Source organism: Ochotona princeps, chromosome 20 (assembly GCF_030435755.1).
Source record: "Ochotona princeps isolate mOchPri1 chromosome 20, mOchPri1.hap1, whole genome shotgun sequence".
Lineage (NCBI taxonomy): Eukaryota > Metazoa > Chordata > Mammalia > Lagomorpha > Ochotonidae > Ochotona > Ochotona princeps.
This window is the reverse complement of record NC_080851.1, coordinates 79,223-96,600: the sequence shown is the minus strand read 5'-3', so window position 1 is coordinate 96,600 and position 17,378 is coordinate 79,223. Positions and strand designations below refer to the sequence as shown.

Here is a 17,378-nt window from a genome sequence, read left to right as displayed (position 1 = left end):
AACCCATGGGACACATTGTTAATATTCATACAATGTAGCAAATGCCTTTCTTTGTAATTATTTAAGCCTGAATTGAGAAACGTTAGTTGTTAAAGGTGTTGGGAGTTTTAAAAATGTTTTCATAGCAGTGTGAGGAGTGGAAGAAAGTGGGAAAGATTAGAGTCTAAGCACCTAAACAGACTGCTGCGGGGCTGGAGCCAAGCTGACCATGGTGCATTCTGAGGGCCAGATGGACCACAGGGGCAGCCATGTGGCATGGCTGAGTTTGGTAGAGGTGATGTACTCTGCCTGCTGTCAGCCTGAGAGTGGGTGTGCTGAATCTGAGAGCATCGGTTGACACAGGCTTATGAGTACCACCTGGTCGTGAGGATAGAGCTGCCTCCCTGCCACCACTTTTCACTTCACTCTTCACTGCAGTCAAGAAGACATCCTAGTGTTTCTTCCAGCCACTCTACATTTTGCCGGCTGCTTCATCACTGGCTGCATGGGGCACAAGAATGACATCCTGATTTTATGCCAACCTGTACTGCAGTGGTTCCTTAAAAATGCATTTCAGCTTGCAGTTTGGGTAGCCCTAGTGTTTGCACCTTGCAGGTACTTTCCATAGCATTGCATGAATGTCTTTGGTCAGCCCACATGGACCACAGCTTCTCACCAGAGCAAGACACTGGCAGCAGGTATGGCCAGTCATAAACAGTCTGCTCTGCACTTGGCAAGCCAAGGAAGCCACATTGGGCCCTTCTAGCTCACAGGACACAGGTGACTCTGCTAGCATGCTAGCCAACATGAAAGCTGTTCTTTGGAATATGGGCCATGAACTGTTCTCAGGGCAGTGTGGCTATCCTGGTACATCCTGTGTGCAGCAGTCCAGCTGGGCTTCAGTTGGAGCATTCATAGTATGGAAACCCCATCATAGGACCCAGACCCTGGCGTTCTCCTAAGGCCAGTATTCTCCTCCTAGCAGAAGATGGATCCTGTGCAAGACATGAATCAGGGCAACAGACATGACTCAGTATAACACAGCATGAAGAAAGCTCTGGTTCCCAACAGCGTCAGCAGCCAGTATAGAGCCCGAAATCAGTCGACAGGGACAGTTGTTCTTCCATGTCCACAGGAACCGGTCCAGGATCTCCTAGGATTCCAAGTTACATATATAAAATACTGTCATATTTGTATATAACCTAAACACATTTTCCAGTATACTTCAAGTCATCTCTAGATTACTTACAATACCCAACACAGTATAAATGCTATGTGAGTTACACTATATTATTTTGGGAATAACGGCAGGAAAACATTCTATTCATGCTTAGTTACACATGTAATATTTTTAAATTTTAAATTATGTTTATGTATTTGAGGGACAAAGGGAGAGAGAGCTCCCACCTTCTAGTTCCCCTCCCAGATGGCCACAGAGACTCAGGATGGAATCAGCCAATGCTGGAAATAGGGAACTCCACCCAGATCTCCTATGTGGGTGGAAGGAACCTAGCCACTTGAGCCATCCCCCATGGCCTCCCAGGTCTATACCGACAGGCAGCTCGAATCTGGAGCTTGAGCCACAGATTAAACACAAGCCACAGATTAAACACAACTCAACTACTAGGCAAAACACCACTTCAGATGCAGTTTATTTTTTTCCCCAGAATCTTCTATCTGCAGCTGAGTCTAAACCTCCACATTCTGCTCTATCTCCTCTTCCTTTGCAGGATTATCTTGGGAGTCCTCTAATTATCAGTTTGTTATAAGGGGAGGAAAGCCCACTTATCTCATCTGTGCTGTCCTTTTCTTAAACCAATAATCAAAGGAAGATGGTTCCATGTGAAACTCCAAGTTGCTTGAAGATAAAACCTAAAAACAGTTGCTAAGAGTCCTAGCATGCAAGACTGTCTTGGGAAAATCAACACGAGGCAGCAGTCACCTGAGTGAAGGCAGGTCCCAGATGCTTAGCTCTGAAGCCACTGGCCACAGGCCAGCTGGGCATCTGTTCTGGGTCAGACATGAAGTCTGAGCCAAGAAAAGCAGAGCACAAATAAAATATTTCCTACTGTCATCTTCCTCTGAACTTCATACATAACACAAGCTGGATGAGGAGGAAATCTTTCCAAGATAAGCAACCCAGAGTAGGGGCAGATCTTGTTATTTTAAACATAGAACAAACACAAGGGCATCTTTGTTCCCAGGATCAAGGAGAATCATGGAAATTCTCACTTCTTGGTACCAACTCTGACACATCGCATCTCAGACTAAGCCTAAAAGGATGTGCTCCTAGGGTAAAGGGGGCAGCCAGTAAGCCCTCTGCACCTGACACTTCATCCTCCCTAGGAGCGGCGGGGTGGCAGGGTCCTCCCAGAAGCTGGCTCCTGCCTGCCAGCTTTCTCACCATTTCTGTCTTCCCATTTTCTCTGCAGGGCCACATCATATGCATATTTTAGGATGAAGTCATAGACACAGTTTGTATAAATTACTGTAATCAATCCAGGATTATTAATTGTATTTCAATTAAGGAGCATTTACCTTTATTCTTGAATAATGTAGCAGTTGTCTTAAAAGACAATAACCATAAGGAACAAAAGACTTTAACTGACTACTATCCTATCCCCAGAGAGGACTAGTATATTGTAACACTGAGAATCATACATGTGCACACATACACACACGTACACGCTGACTTCTTGGCTTTCATGGGTAAATGTGCAATTTCACCTATTCTGGCACCTTCAAAGGCCATGTGCAGATGTAGCTTTCAGTCTGGAGTGTGGAGCACATCACCAGGTGGATGAACCTGATGAAGTGAGCACCCAGACCTTGGAGTTTCGCTTTAAAACCCTGAGAGTTAAACTGGCTCACTCACAATATACACGTGAAGAAGATGACTTGAACTAACAAATGGGTGGAAAGAAAAAGTGGCGCTCATAGAAAGTCAGGAGGCCAGAGTCACCCCGGGCTCACCCTCCAGTGTGCAGGAGTTCCTTCCTTCTGTCTACTTCTTTCTGTCTGTCCCTCCCACTCCAGATTTCTGTACTTTCTCTTGCAAACACCTGATGCTGGCCTCTCACTCCCCCAAAGAGAGTGTAACAGAGTGTGGCAGCCCTTGCTGCCTGCAGTCCGCGAACTGCCAGCCGTGAGTCCTGTCAGTGGGTCCAGTAGTGTCTTGCAGGATAGTTATCCTCAGGTGGGGTTGAGGACATGGTGAGCATGCTGACCCTCAGACCACTCAATCAGGTACCTTGTCTTTAATAAGATAAGGTAACCTGCCCCCTTTAGCCTCACAAAGCAGATGAAGTTTCACTTCCAGTAGTTTTTGGCCAAGATGTCTGCATTCTCACTTTGTGCCCCCTCTCTGGTCCTACGAAGCAGATTCGCTCGGCACCATATCTTCCATCATCTCCTGCACCCATGTACCTCTTTCCAGTGCCCAACTATGTCACCCATAGCTCTGGTGGGCCAGCGTTTCTGTGGGGGCTTTCTAGCAGTAGAAATAGTAGGAGAGCACAAAGTTCAGGAAAATGAGCCTCCTTTGGATGTAGAAGTTTTGACCTTGCAATTTTCCAGTCTAATACATTTTCACTCTGTAATCGTGAACTATTTTATTAAAACACACAATTGGTAAATTTTAGTTCAGAAGTTATCAAAGCAAGATCTTTCGAGCTAGTGTTTGTTCATCAATCATTTATCTAGCACATATAATGCTCTCTATTGCTACTCTGCTGAATTACTTTGTAGAAGATGGGGTGATTTTGATACCACACTCACTCCCTTCCTCCACAGGTACTGAATATGCTCTAGTACCTTGGGCTGACAAGAAGAAAATGCAACAGGGCTCGAAGGTTACAGAGCCGTACCCTGCTCCCCCTGCTGAGATCTGGTTCCTTCTCATTGCAAAAAAAGCAAAGCAAAGCTGCATATTATTTCTTGTTTAAGATTTATTTCATTTTTATTGGAAAGTCAGATATACAGAGAGGAGGAGAGACAGAGAGGAAGATCCTCTGTCCACTGATTCACTCCCCAAGCGACCATAATGGCTGGAGCTGTGCCAATCCAAAGCCAGGAGCCTGGAGCCTCCTCTAGGTCTCCCACGTGCGTGCAGGGTCCCAAGGCCCTGGGCCATCCTCTACTGCTCTCCCAGGCCACAAGCACGGAGCTGGATGAGAAGTAGGGTGGCCGGAATTAGAACTGGCACCTATATGGGATCCTGGCATGTGAAAGGCAAGGACTTTAGCCTCTAGGCTACTGTGATGGGCCCTGCACACTACTTCTTGCCATCAGGGCCTGCTGACCACAGCTGTGTAAAGTGATGAAAATCTCCTGTATGTCAGTCCCGTCTTTCCTTTTCCAGTCAAGGACAATGTCGTAGTGTAAGCTGTGCTGTTCCAAATTGCAGTGACTCACAAATGTCTACTGACTTTTACTGGAGGGTCCAGAATAAGTCAATACTTCCATACCTGCTGTCACCCATGGTGATGGTGGGTTTTGTTTTGGGGCCAGGGAGGGTTGGGCAAACCCGAGTCCTACGTAGAAATATTCCATGGAGCCAACAGCACTCCCTCCTCCCCCTGCAGGGATGCAGTGAAAGAATGCCTCATCCCCCTCCTTTTCTGAAATAAAAAAGCCGGCATTAAATGTTTTCAAAATGCTTCCTACAAATTGGAATGCTTCCCAGTGGAAACAGCCTTCTGTCTCTCACTGTGGTCCTCTTAGTCCTTCGCTTAGTTCTACTGAGTGAGTGTACAGCAGGGAAATAGCAAGTGTTGCTTTTTAACAGATTTATTGAAAGGCAGATACAGAGAAGGGAGGAGAGGAATGAAAGGAAAGGAAAGTGTGCATACGCAATGGCTGGAGCTGTACCAGGCTGAAACCAGGAGCCAGAAAGGCCGAGCACCTGGGCCATTTTCTTACTGCTTTCTCAGGTGCTTTAGCAGGGAGCTAGACCCCAAGTGTAACAGCCCAGACATCCACTCGTGTCCATATGGTATGCCATGACTGCAGGCAGCCACTTAGCCCTCTGTTCACAATGCTGGCACGTATTTACTACAATTTGAAATGGATTCTTTGTGGGCCCGGCGCCGTGGCCTAGCGGCTAAAGTCCTCACCTTGAATGTGCCAGAAATTCCATATGGGCGCCGGTTCTAATCCTGGCAGCCTGTTTCCCATTCAGCTCTCTACTTGTGGCCTGGGAAAGCAGTCGAGGACTGCCCAAAGCCTTGGGACCCTGCACCCGTGTGGGAGACCTGGAGGAAGTTCCTGGCTCCTGGGTTTGGATAGGTGCAACACCAGCCATGCGGTCACTTGGGGAGTGAATCATCAGATGGAAGATGTTCCTCTCTGTCTCTCCTCCTCTATCTACATATCTGACGTTGCAACAGTAAAAAAAAATCTCAAAAAAAGAAAAGAAACGGATTCTTTGTGAAAAACACAGAAATTCAGATGCCTGTGTTTCTTATTTATCAACATCAAAGCTCGGTAGAGCTCAGTAACAAACTGTGTGTTATTTTCATTGCTCTGCTTTGTGTGGAGTTTCTGTTGGTGATATTATAATTTGCACTTCAAAGCTGCACACAGCAGTTACAGAAAGCCGCTTCTCCCTATTCCACCTGAGCCAGAGGCAGCAGCTGAGCCATTCCTATGCCTGGGCCTTCTTGGTGTGTCAGCCTGTGCTCACAGCAAGGAGCACCGCGTTCCAGGGAAGCCGGATTCTTGCCTCTTTCCAGCATGAGGAATCCCCACAGGGAAGAGACTTGTGTCTCTGCTCACACCCAGTACCAACCAGCACTCTGTCAACGCGTGTTAGCTGGAAGAAACTGCACTAACACATTTCCCTCAACAGTGAGAGATCCTTAAACTTCTTTGGTTCTAAATATGTAACAATAAAGCGAACTCATACAAACTGTTAAAGCAATCCCACGGGAACCCCAGTGCAGCGGAATGTAACCCCAGCAGGATCCTAAAGAGTGACAGATCGTAACTCCAATGTGACCCTAAAAGGGGAAAAGACACCGACCCCAGTTGGACCCTACTGCCATCTAGCAGTGGGAGCGGGAAGCTAACTTAACCACCCGAGAAAACTGAGGTGCACTTTGCTGCAGCACCGGGCACAGCACGCTCAAAAAAGGAGACTGAAGCTGCTCCGTGTCCTTAATTTGAAAAAATAAAAATAAAAAAGGGGGGGACGAGTAAGAATAAGACGGAAAACGGGGTTGGGGAGGGGAGATTGTGACTCCTCCTCCGACCCCCCCTCCTCCCCGCAGCGATGAATGGGAGGGACCGGCTTCCTCCGTTTCCCCAGAGGCTCGGGCAGGGCTCGGACCGCTCTGGAACCTTTCCTGGCGTTTTCCTCAACACGCCACAGGCAGCGAAGGCGGCGAGGCGGCAGTGGGAGCGCCACGCGGAGGCGCCTCCTGTGCCCGGCTGCCGCACATCGCTCCGCTTTCCCCAAAGGACGCAGCGCAGGCTCTAGGGGCGGCGGGGCCAGAGAGGGACTCCGCGCCCCCGCGCGTTCCCGCCGCGCCCCCATGTGCCGGCGACGGGCCCCGCCACCAGGCCCTGCGCGCGCGCCCCGGCAGCGGCCCGGTGTGCGCTAAGCAGCGGCGGCCCGCGGCGCCGGCGCGGCGCCGGCGCTGTGGAGGGGCCGGGCCCGCCAGAGGTTTGTCCTCGCGCGAGCGCCGTCCGCGGCCGGCGCCGGAAGCGCGCGCGATGGGCGAGACCGTCTCCAAGAGGCTGAAGCTGCAGCTGGGAGGCGAGGCCGAGATGGAGGAGCGGGCGTTCCCCAACCCCTTCGCGGACTACGAGCCCGCCGCCGCCGCACTCGCCTCCGCGGCGGCCGAGGGCACGGGCTGTGCTCGGCCGCTGGCCACCGCGGACGAGCCCAGCCTGCCCTTCCACCCCGACGGGAAGGTGAGCCGGGCCCGGCGGCTGTGGGCGTCGCTTGGTCGCGTCCGCGCGCACCACCGGCGTTGGGCTGCGCTCCCGCGGACGTCGGGCCTCCCGGCTGCGGCGCGTGGCGCCCACGCAGGGCGCTGTCCAGAGTGGCGGGGGAGGCGGGGCGCGGGTGCAGCGCTCGCCCGTGTCCCGTGTTGCTAGCCCCACCCTGGGCTCTGAGGCGCAGGGCACCCCGCTGTGAGCCCTGGGTGTCCACGGCCGGGAGTGGGTGTAACGCGGCTGAGGAGAGCGGAGTCCGAGGAGGAGCAGGGCGTCAAGACAGGCGGCCGCGGCGCCGCGTCTTGCGGGTGTTGTCCACGGCGGAGTGTTGAGGATAAGGCACAGAGCCGAGGTTGTTGGCAGAGGGGGCCTGCAGGGGAGCCTCCAGTCCTCTCCGAGTGGATGCCCAGCTAAAGGAAGGCCCCACGGTATCCTGAAGCGAGGCACCTGCTTCTCACTGGTGGCCCGAGGCCGGGAGCGGCTGCTGCCTTGCGGCTGAAGGCGGCGAGAACCGGCCTCTACACTTGGGTCAACCTGTTCCTTTGCATGAGATGCAGGGGCTACTCCTGGAGCTGAGCGAGTTAGGGCGGCCTTGTGTTGTTTTTCAAATGCTCTTAGTGCAGAATAGTCCGTGGCCAAAGCTGTGTGCTTCTGGCACCCGTTTGGGGCATCTGGATAAGTGCCCAGTTGGAAGGAGAGCCATGCAGATGGGGATCCAGGTATCCAGGTGTGCGTGCGCTTGCTGCCTCTTCGCGTTGATCCAGCCCGCTGGCCTCTGAGACAGGTGCCCAGGTGGCGCACCGTTCTGTGTTTCAAAAGGGAAAAGTTGCCCCAAGTAAGAAGGGAATTTTGAAACTGCGTTAGGCTGGAAAATGTGATCCTAGGCAAACAGTGTGTCTCAGTTCTCTTGGTTCACGTGGTTAAAAGCAGGTTTCCTGCCCCTCAGGGTATTAGTATATCTGATAAGTGGGTTGCTTGCCTGCAGACCCCCTGGTGTCTGTAGGACCTCATTAAATGTCTCTTCAGTGGTACTGCTCTGAATTCATTGGTTTTTCTCCAAATTTCTACCATTTCCATACGCATAGGTCTGTTATATTTGATCTCTCTCTAGCAAATGTTTAAATGTCCGTCATTCATTCTCGTTACTAGTTGCTGCCTCTGTACTGTCCTTGGAGTGAGGGGCCAGGGCAGAGTCCAGTGAAAGGTGGATGGATGAATGAACTTGGGGCGGCTGCCCCAGGTGGTGTTAGCCACCAGGCGAACAGGGAAGGCGTGTGAAGCACCAGAGCAGCACTTTAAGCATCGCAGAAGGAGGTAAACGCTGGCTCATCTGAGGAAGTTCTGGAATTGTGTATCTCCATTTTATATTTGGATGCAATTTCTAATTTATTAGAAAGAGTTACAGAGAGGGAGAGGCAAGGGGAGAGATCCCCATCCACTGGTTCACTCCCCAGATGAGCACAACAGCCTAGGATAGGCCGGACCAAAGACTGGAGCCTGGCATTCTATAAAGACACAGTAACAGGACCTGGATAGGAAGCGGAGTAGGCAGGATTCCAGCCAGCATCCATATGGAGTGCCATGTAACAGGCCATGGCTTAAGCCTAAGCACCACAGTGGCTACCCCTACGTTTAAATTTTTTAATGTTATGAATAATATTAAAAAAAATCATCTGTTGGAATGGACATGAAATTGAGGATTTTTTGAGTTGAATTGTGTCATCCTATCTTGCAGATTACTTTATCTCATTGTAGTTGAGCTGTGTAAATGTGTGCCCTGATATTCTGACCCATTCTCCAAGCTCTGACTCCTACTTCTTCTGTAAGGAGACTTTTGTGACATCTTTCACAGTGTTAGTCCAAATATGAAAAGCAGTGGGCCAGTGTGGTGATGGATTTACTTGAGCAAGGGTGTCTGTCAGCTGTTTACCAACAGTCATTCTCTCTGTTCCTTCACGTGGGTTTGGAGGCTGTCTACTTCTGGGCAGTTGTGCTGAGCTCTACCAAGTTGTGTGTAGCTGCAGCCTTCGGATGTCGGAATGCAGTTCTTTGGCCAGCTCTGTCTTTATCAGCTTTATCAGCTGCGTCCTCAGAGCCACACGGAGTGATTGGAACTTCTGTTAACCAGGCTGAGACTGGAGCTGTGAGATTGTCTTGTAGGAGGGAAAGGGAGCTCAAAACGTTAAGGAACACCAGATGGCTTGGGGTGAGAGGGCACTCTGGGGAATGATTGTCAGGTCCCTGTTGCCAAGAAGAAACTGTCGCACCACCTTACAAGCACAGACTGTCTCACACGGCATGAGAGTTAGGGGCTCAGGTAGCCTAGCTTCTGGTTGTGGCTGTGGGTGTCTCATACAGCCACAGTTGTAGGAAGGCTGACTGGCAGTAGAATCATTTTCACATTTGTTCTTGTGGCGGCCAGTGTCATCAACTGTCCTTACCCTCAGGTTCTCGCCACACAGGTCTCTGGGTGTGGTGCCATGTGATATAGCTGCTGGTTGTCCCAAAACACCAAATATTCTTGAGCACCAAGGTAGAAGCTGCAGTGGTGTGGTTCCTTCTCTGTTCTGTTAATCAGAGCAGGACAAGGAGTACATCCGGCCTGTACTGCCCAGACAGCTACATAGGAGTCTTGATGTTGCCTGGAGGCTTCTGCTGTGATGCTACACCGGTGGGGCTTGCTAGAAGTGAGCCCTTCAGAGCTGTGCAGTGTGTGTTACAGTGAGACTATGTCAGGAGTAATAGGGTGGCACAGGAGAAGAAAGAGGATGGTGTATTTGGGTGGTCCATTGAAGGACGTGGCAGAGACGTGGAAACATAGCACTGCATCATGAGAGAGAGTGGAATGACTGGAGAAGATGGCGCTGGAAAGGCAGCACAAGTTGCAAGTTCTGAGGAACTCAGTTTAAAGTATTTTATGAAGAAAGTAGAGTCTTGCCTTGGTGTCTATAGTTGGCTTAATCTGGAGACATTTGAAATGCTTTAATAGTTTAAGGTTTATTTGTTGGAAAGGCAAGGTGGTACAGAGAGAATCTTCCATCTACTGTTCACTTGCTAGATGGCCTCAACAGCTTGGGGCTGTGGCAGGTCAAAGCCAGAAACCTGGGATTGTCTCCACATAGGCTTCAGGGCCCCAAGAACTTGGGTTGTCTGCTGCCTTCCCAATTGCACTAGAGGGAGCTGGGCTGAGTGGAGAAGCCAGGGCCTGAACCCTGGCAGTTCAAACCAGCACTCCAGTCTGGGAGTTCAGTTAATGATAGCTACTAATTATTACACATACTATTTTTTATAAAATAAGATAGAATGACAGTCTCTCTCAGCTTTCTGTTTTCTGTGGAGTACAGAAACATTACTTTCCACATGCTTAGGAAAATGCTTTACCTTCTCTGCCTCCCTCTGGAGATAAGAGAATTGGGGTGCAGGTGCATATGAGCATATCTCAGATTGCCAGCCCTTGTGGATTTGTAAATCCCATCCCACAACCTTCCTCACCTTCTTCAGCATGGATAGTCAGCGAACAACCAGACCCCTTGAGATGTCCAGATGCACCAAACGCTGTTGTCCACCCCAGCCTCAGCAGAATTTCACCTTGCATTTGTCATGGGGCTTTAGGTTCACACACCAGTGCTTGAAACCTCCAGCAGGAGCTCTGACATTTAACTTGTGAGTGCCAAGGGCTCACCAAGATTTTCGTTTATCTTCCCTGCTCATTCGTTGACCACATGATTGTTTTAAAATGGTTGAGTTCTTACTTATAAATATCCCTAGTGCTTGCAGCTAAGCTAAGATCATAGTAGTGTCTTAAAAAGAGGCCACAGCATCCATGAATTGATTGCCTTTACTTGACGAGGTTATCTTAATTTTGAATGACTAGGAGGGTTCTTTTTTAAAGATTTGTTTATTTTACTCGAAAGAGTTACAGATAGAGGAGGATATATAGAGAGATCGTGATCTTCCATCTTCTGGGTCACTCCCTAGATGGTTGTGAAGGCCCAGCTGGCAATCTGAAACCAGGAGCCACAAACTACTTCTGGGTCTTCGTGTATTTGCAGGAGCCCAGGTTGTGCCCCAGTGGGGGCACATGCTGGTTGAACTACCAGTTATAGCTGCAGTATCCAGCTAGTCATAAACACCCTTAACAGAGTCTTTTTGCAGAATCAGGAAAGCCCAAAATACCTTTGATCCAATCTGGTGTTTTTTAGCAACATTACTTCTGAGGTTGAGAATTTCAAGGATTCCTTAGTCCTGGCTTTAAAGAAGCCTGCTGAATGAAAGTCAGTGCTGCTGTCTTTGGAAGCCTGAGTGCTTGGAGGGTATGCTAGGGTGTGCGACTGGGAAGCTGGAGTCGGCTGAAGCATAGTTTTAGTGTTTGGGACAGTTGGGTAAAACTTTCATTGTGATTGGCAGCTTTCTAGTCCAGGTCTGTGACTGTCATCCTGTAAAGGCAAACGCCACAGGCTGGTGACTGAATGCTTCACTTCAGTTCAAGGATTGAGTGCCACTAGGTACTTATGAGTTATATTGATAATTGTTCACAAATCTTGTAGAAAAACACCAGCTTCTGCAGACTGAAAGGGTACAAGCATTGTAAGAGCCTTTCTTGTACGTAACCATTCATTATTGGTCAGGTTCCCTTGATAGTGCCTGGTGTTAGGGAATATATTTGGCAGGTATGTCAATGCTTTCTTGGCATAGTTGTGAGTCTTCCCAGTGTTTGGGGCAGAGGTTGGAGGTGTTGGAGGTTATTGAGACCAGGAATGGCTGGGCAGAGTTTGCAGTGAGTTATAAGCATTAAATCCAGATTGGAGCAATTCCACTGCATTTGAGTTAGTGCCGTTTTTATTTCAATGTGTTCTTTTATTCCTTCAGATTCATTTCTGGGACCATGCTACATGCCCCTATTTTAAGAGAGATTCCTTTTTTTTTTTTTTTTTTAAGATTTATCCATTTTATTACAGCCAGATATACACAGAGGAGGAGAGACAGAGAGGAAGATCTTCCATCCTATAATTCACTCCCCAAGTGAGCCGCAACGGGCCGGTGCGCGCCAATCTGAAGCCGGGAACCTGGAACCTCTTCCGGGTCTCCCACGCGGGTGCAGTGTCCCAATGCTTTGGGCCGTCCTCAACTGCTTTCCCAGGCCACAAGCAGGGAGCTGGATGGGAAGTGGAGCTGCCGGGATTAGAACCGGTGCCCATATGGGATCCCGGGGCTTTCACGGCGAGGACCCAAGAGATTCCTTTTTAAAAAATTTTTTAACACTTCATTTTTTTACTTTTTTAAAAAAATCTTTTATTATTATTATTATTATTATTATTATCATCATCCTATGATACAGTTCCATAGGCCCTGGGATTTCCCCTACCCTTTCCCCAAATCCCCTCCCCCACTGAGTTCCCCCATATCATTACAACAGTATAGTTCCTCATAAACAGTCGTAAGTCCATCACTGCGCGCATGGACAATGGCAGAGAGTCCAATATCCCATTGTCATGACACATCCAACAGTTTCACTAGGAGTCCATGCTCGATCTGGAAGTAGAGATGCACACTGCACCGTATCCTCACATCTGGACAAGTCAGTCTCCACTACACAGTCACTATAAATCCCCCCAAGTGAAAAGCCACAAAACAAAATCAACAATAGGAAGAAAAACAGAAATTTACGACACCATGAGGTTAAACAGCATGCCACTGGATGTGATAGTCTCCATTACACAATTACTATAATCCCCTTAAGTGAGAAGCCACAAAACAAAATCAACAACAGGAAGAAAAAATAGAAACTTACAACACCTTGAAGTTAAACAACATGCTGCTGAATGACTAATGTGTCGCTAAAGAACCTTCTTGAAGAGAATGATGCTATTGTATAATCTATGCGTCAGTGAAGAATTCAATGAGAAAAAAAAGTGTTTTGAAGAAATGAAACTAAAAAACATAAAAATTCATGAAATGTAGTTTCTGCCGATCTTTGTTGGTGAAATGTATCTCCTGTAGGCAACAAATAGATGAGTTGTTTTAATCCAGTCTATAATCTATGACATTTGATTGATGTGTTTAAGCCATTTACCTTCAGGGTAAATATAAATAGGTGGTAATTTGGTCCTGTTCATTCATCCATCCACCTTTCACTGGACTCTGCCCTGGCCCCTCACTCCAAGGACAGTACAGAGGCAGCAACTAGTAACGAGAATGAACGACGGATATTTAAACATTTGCTAGAGAGAGATCAAATATAACAGACCTATGCGTATGGAAATGGTAGAAATTTGGAGAAAAACCAATGAATTCAGAGCAGTACCACTGAAGAGACATTTAATGAGGTCCTACAGACGCCAGGGGGTTTGCAGGCAAGCAACCCACTTATCAGTGGGAGATGGGGAGAAGGAGCAGGGCTTTCCTTGGGGAAAGGACTGTGTTGTACATGAAGTGGTTCCTTGCTAACTGCCAGGCTGTCCCAGCTTGTCCTTGCTGTGTCATTGGGCTCGTAGGGGAAAGCAGAGGAGAGTACTGAGACAGTGGTTGAGACGTTTCCAAAGTTAATGAAATATTAAAAATTCCTATATGCCAAATACCCAACAGTCACCAAGCACAGTAAACACACATACACACACAAAAATCCCAAGAAGATGAAGAATAGATCTTGAAAGGGGGCAGGTGAATAACCAGCATGTCATACACAGCAAGTTTGATGAAGAACTGATTTCTCACTAGAAACTTGGGGCCTGGGGACTGTGAAGTGGCATGAGAAAGAACTGAAGGAAGCCAGCACCCAGGCCCTTCAGGAATGAAGGCAAAGTATAGAATTTGAAGATTAGGAAGCAGTAGTGTGTACGGGGGTTTATCACAGCAGATGAGCATTGTGAGAAACACTAAGTGGATGATGCTGGCTGTAAGCTCATATGAGGGCAACATGAAGAGGATTGAAAACAGTAGAAATTCTGGGTATGTGCTGAAATGGCTCTGGTACCTCTGCACGTGCATACAACATTGCTTAAATAGAAGTTACAGCATTACTTTGGGGAAAGGACTGTGTGTTGTACATGAAGTGATCCTTACTAACTGCAGTGAATTGAGAGGAGCAATGTATCTGTTGTGTCCTCCAGAGAAGCCACTGGAGGAGCCAGGAGCTTTCTGGGTCTCCCACATGAGCGGCAGGGGCCCAAAGTAGTTGGACTATCCTTTGCTGTTTTCCCAGGCACATTAGCAGGGAGCTGGATTAGAAGTGGAGCATCTGAGATGTAAACCAACACCAGTTTGGGATGCAGACATCACAGGTAGTGACTGAGCCACTGACAACTGATAGCAGAAGATACTGCTCATCAGTCAGCAGGAAGACATGGGAATTTTTGAAATAGGTTCAGAAACGTAGACGTGGAACGAGAGGCCAGGGAGGAGCCAGAGGGAGCAGACAAGTGGGTCCCAGGCTGGCTGGTCCCATGGAAGCCAGTGGGCCCAGTGCCCACATGAAGCCATCAGAACGAGCTGGCAGTAATCAGACAGGAAGACCCAGCTGTCTTCTGTGCTGAGGACGGCTGCATACTGTGGGGTCTGACAAGGAGATAGTGCCTTGGGCTTTCGGCTTTGTCTTGAAGGTGTACAGGGCGTTTTTGGATCAGAGATGTCTTATTGTTTACCTGTGGGGACAACACAGTGAAGACAAGTGTGTGGTGCAGAAAAACACCTTTCTGTGGTTCTTGTGAAGGGGAAATAGGCTAGTGGCTCCCTGCAAGCACCCTACCCTGCCCTTCCATGCTGCAAGCCTTGGAATGTTTCCTCAAGCTAAAGGAGTATCTCAGCTGTAGGTTGCAGGTGAATTCCAGAGGTTCAGTGAAAGCTGCTGTGAAAATCCTCACAGTGTGGAAACATAAAAGTATTTTCTCTGCAGTTCCATACAGGGAATTTCATTGTGTAAGTCGATTTGTCAGAAAGAGGTAAGAGTCTTAAATTTGTGCCTAGTAATAGAACCTCAAAATACATAAACGCAAAACCAAAGGCAGAAGTGAAAGTAGATAAACTTTGCAGCTGCAGTAGTGCAGTTCTTGGCCGTTCACACAGCAACCTAACACTTAAGAACTCTGCATGTTTCTCTTGGAAAAGAGCACCAGCAGTTAGAACTCCTTTCTCCTTTGCTGCTAGAAGCCTTGGGACTTGGGGAAGAAAAGTCGTCTTTGTTAATCTAGTATGAAAACATTTTCACTGGGATTTCCTCAAATCACTTTGTGGTGGAACATTGTCCCACATTGTTTCCCTTTTATAAAAGTGTATGAATAATTTTGTGTCTACTCCTGTATTATTAAATTATTTTGTTAGATTTATGATACGGTATGCAAATGATTCCCCTGTATGGGTTTTTTTTTTTTTTTTTTTTTTTTGGTACATTTTATTTGAGATGCAGACAGACACAGCCTTCATCCACTGTTGACTCCTCAGATTCCTACACTGTCTGGGGTTGGGTCAGGCCAAAGCCTTGAACTCTGTCAAGGTCTTCCACATGGCTGGCAGGAACAGACTTGCTACCCACTGAGTCTGCACTGTAGGACCCAGCATCAGGCAGAGCTGGGCATGGAACCTGGGTTCTCCAGTGTATGACTCAGGCACCTCAAATGCTAGGCTCAGCACTGCTCCTGCAAGTTCCGATGGTCCTACTGAGGAGTTAGAGTTCATGCAGAGCATTCTCTCGTTCGGCCCTGAAGAAGCACCAAGAGGGATCAGGGAAAGAACTTCTGCGCTTGTTGTCTGTAGAGCTTAGACTATCAGTTAAAGTATTTACTGCAACATTATGCTTTTCTTGTGCAATTTAAAGTTGTGTCTTTTGATCCTTAGATCATTCAAAATTTCACAAGACAAATCCAGACCAAAATCAAAGATCTTCTGCAGCAGATGGAAGAAGGCTTGAAGACAGCTGATCCCCATGACTGTTCAGCATACACTGGTTGGACAGGTGAGCCTGTGAGGTGTCGGCCAACAATGTGGCTTACCCTGTGTTAGGAAAGCATTTCTCTTAACACAGTAAAGTTTGGTCCCCTTTAGGTGAAATCTTAAATTGTGTCATTTCTAATGAGATGCTTTGGAAATTTGTTTCTAATGAAATGCTTTCCCCTGAAAGTTGAACTTTAGTGCGTAGTGTGTCATATCTTAATGTGATGTTGATTTAACATGAAAATGTGCAAGAAGAGTAGACTGGCCCAAGGACCAGTTTCCTGCTGTGGTTTTGTGGGGTTTTGTGTGACAGTCGCAGCGGTTTCTCTGGTCAGTGTGTGGACTGGTAACTGTGCTGCTTGTGGTCATTTGGCCCATTTGTCTACACTAAGGGGTGTTGTTTCTATTTGGATTACAGTCAAGTAAACTATTCATAGTTTCAAGCTATCACTTGAAAAACCTAAGTGCAGAATTAATTTGTCTACATCAGTATTTTTTGTTTAATTAATTCATTTATTTGAAAAGTAGAATTAAGAGGGGCCCAGCACAGTAGCCTAGTGATTAAAGTACTCACCTTGTGTGTGTTGAGATCCTGTATTGGTGGCAGTACATATCCTGGCTACTCCACTTCCCTTCCGGCTCCCTGCTTGTGGCCTGGGAAAGCAGTAGAGGACAACCCAAAGCCTGTACCTGGGTGGGAGACCTGGAAGAGGCTCCTGGCTTCTGGCTTCAGATTAGCTCAGCTCTGACCATTGCAGCCACTTGGGCAGTGAACCAGTAGATGGATGATCTTTCTCTCTGTCTCCTGTCTGTAAATCTGCCTCCCCAATAAAAATAAGATAAATCTTTACCAAAAAAAAAAATAATAATAATAATAATAAAGGGAGGAAGGAAGAAAAGCAAAGTTAGAGGAGAGACACAGGGAGAAATTTTTATCCCCTGATAACTGCAACAGACAGGGTTGGGCCAAGCTGAAGTCAGAAGTCAGGAGCTTTTTCTGGGTCTCCCACATGAGCGGCAGGGGCCCAAAGTAGTTGGACTATCCTTTGCTGTTTTCCCAGGCACATTAGCAGGGAGCTGGATTAAAAGTGGAGCATCTGAGATGTAAACCAACACCAGTTTGGGATGCAGACATCACAGGTAGTGACTTAACCCATTGTGCCACAACACCAGCCTCTATACTAGTCTTTATATTATGCCACTGGGCCTGGAGTCAGAGTACTATGTGTAGAAAAATAAAAGGTGAACAGCAGGTCTTGTTCTCGGAGCTCATACTGAAATCAGATGACATTCTAAGGACAATTTAGGTGTGAATCTGGAGACTTTGCTGCAGTATTTGTATTATTTTTCCCTGTTATGAATATTGTATGTATTAGAATTAAGTATTTCAAACTTAAAGACTGGGGAAGACATGGAGCCAGTCCACTTACAGGCAAAAGAAATGTATGCTAAATGTAAAAAATACAAAGCATCAGGAAAGATACCACAAATATGGTGGTTCCTTTTCTCCTAAGACATCTTTTACTAAAATTGTT

The 17,378-nt window shown here is 47.6% G+C and overlaps 1 protein-coding gene across 1 annotated transcript in view; it reads left to right on the top strand.

Moving 5' to 3' along the window:
• The first annotated feature begins 6,323 nt into the window (after positions 1-6,323).
• LANCL2 (LanC like glutathione S-transferase 2) overlaps positions 6,324-17,378 on the top strand; it is a 31,780-nt gene continuing 20,725 nt past the window's right edge. Inside the window, exons 1-2 of the mRNA XM_012926137.2 lie at positions 6,324-6,894; positions 15,748-15,865. Of these exons, the coding sequence (XP_012781591.1) occupies positions 6,694-6,894; positions 15,748-15,865 (319 nt within the window). The 5' untranslated portion in view covers positions 6,324-6,693. The remainder of the gene's footprint in view (positions 6,895-15,747; positions 15,866-17,378) is intronic.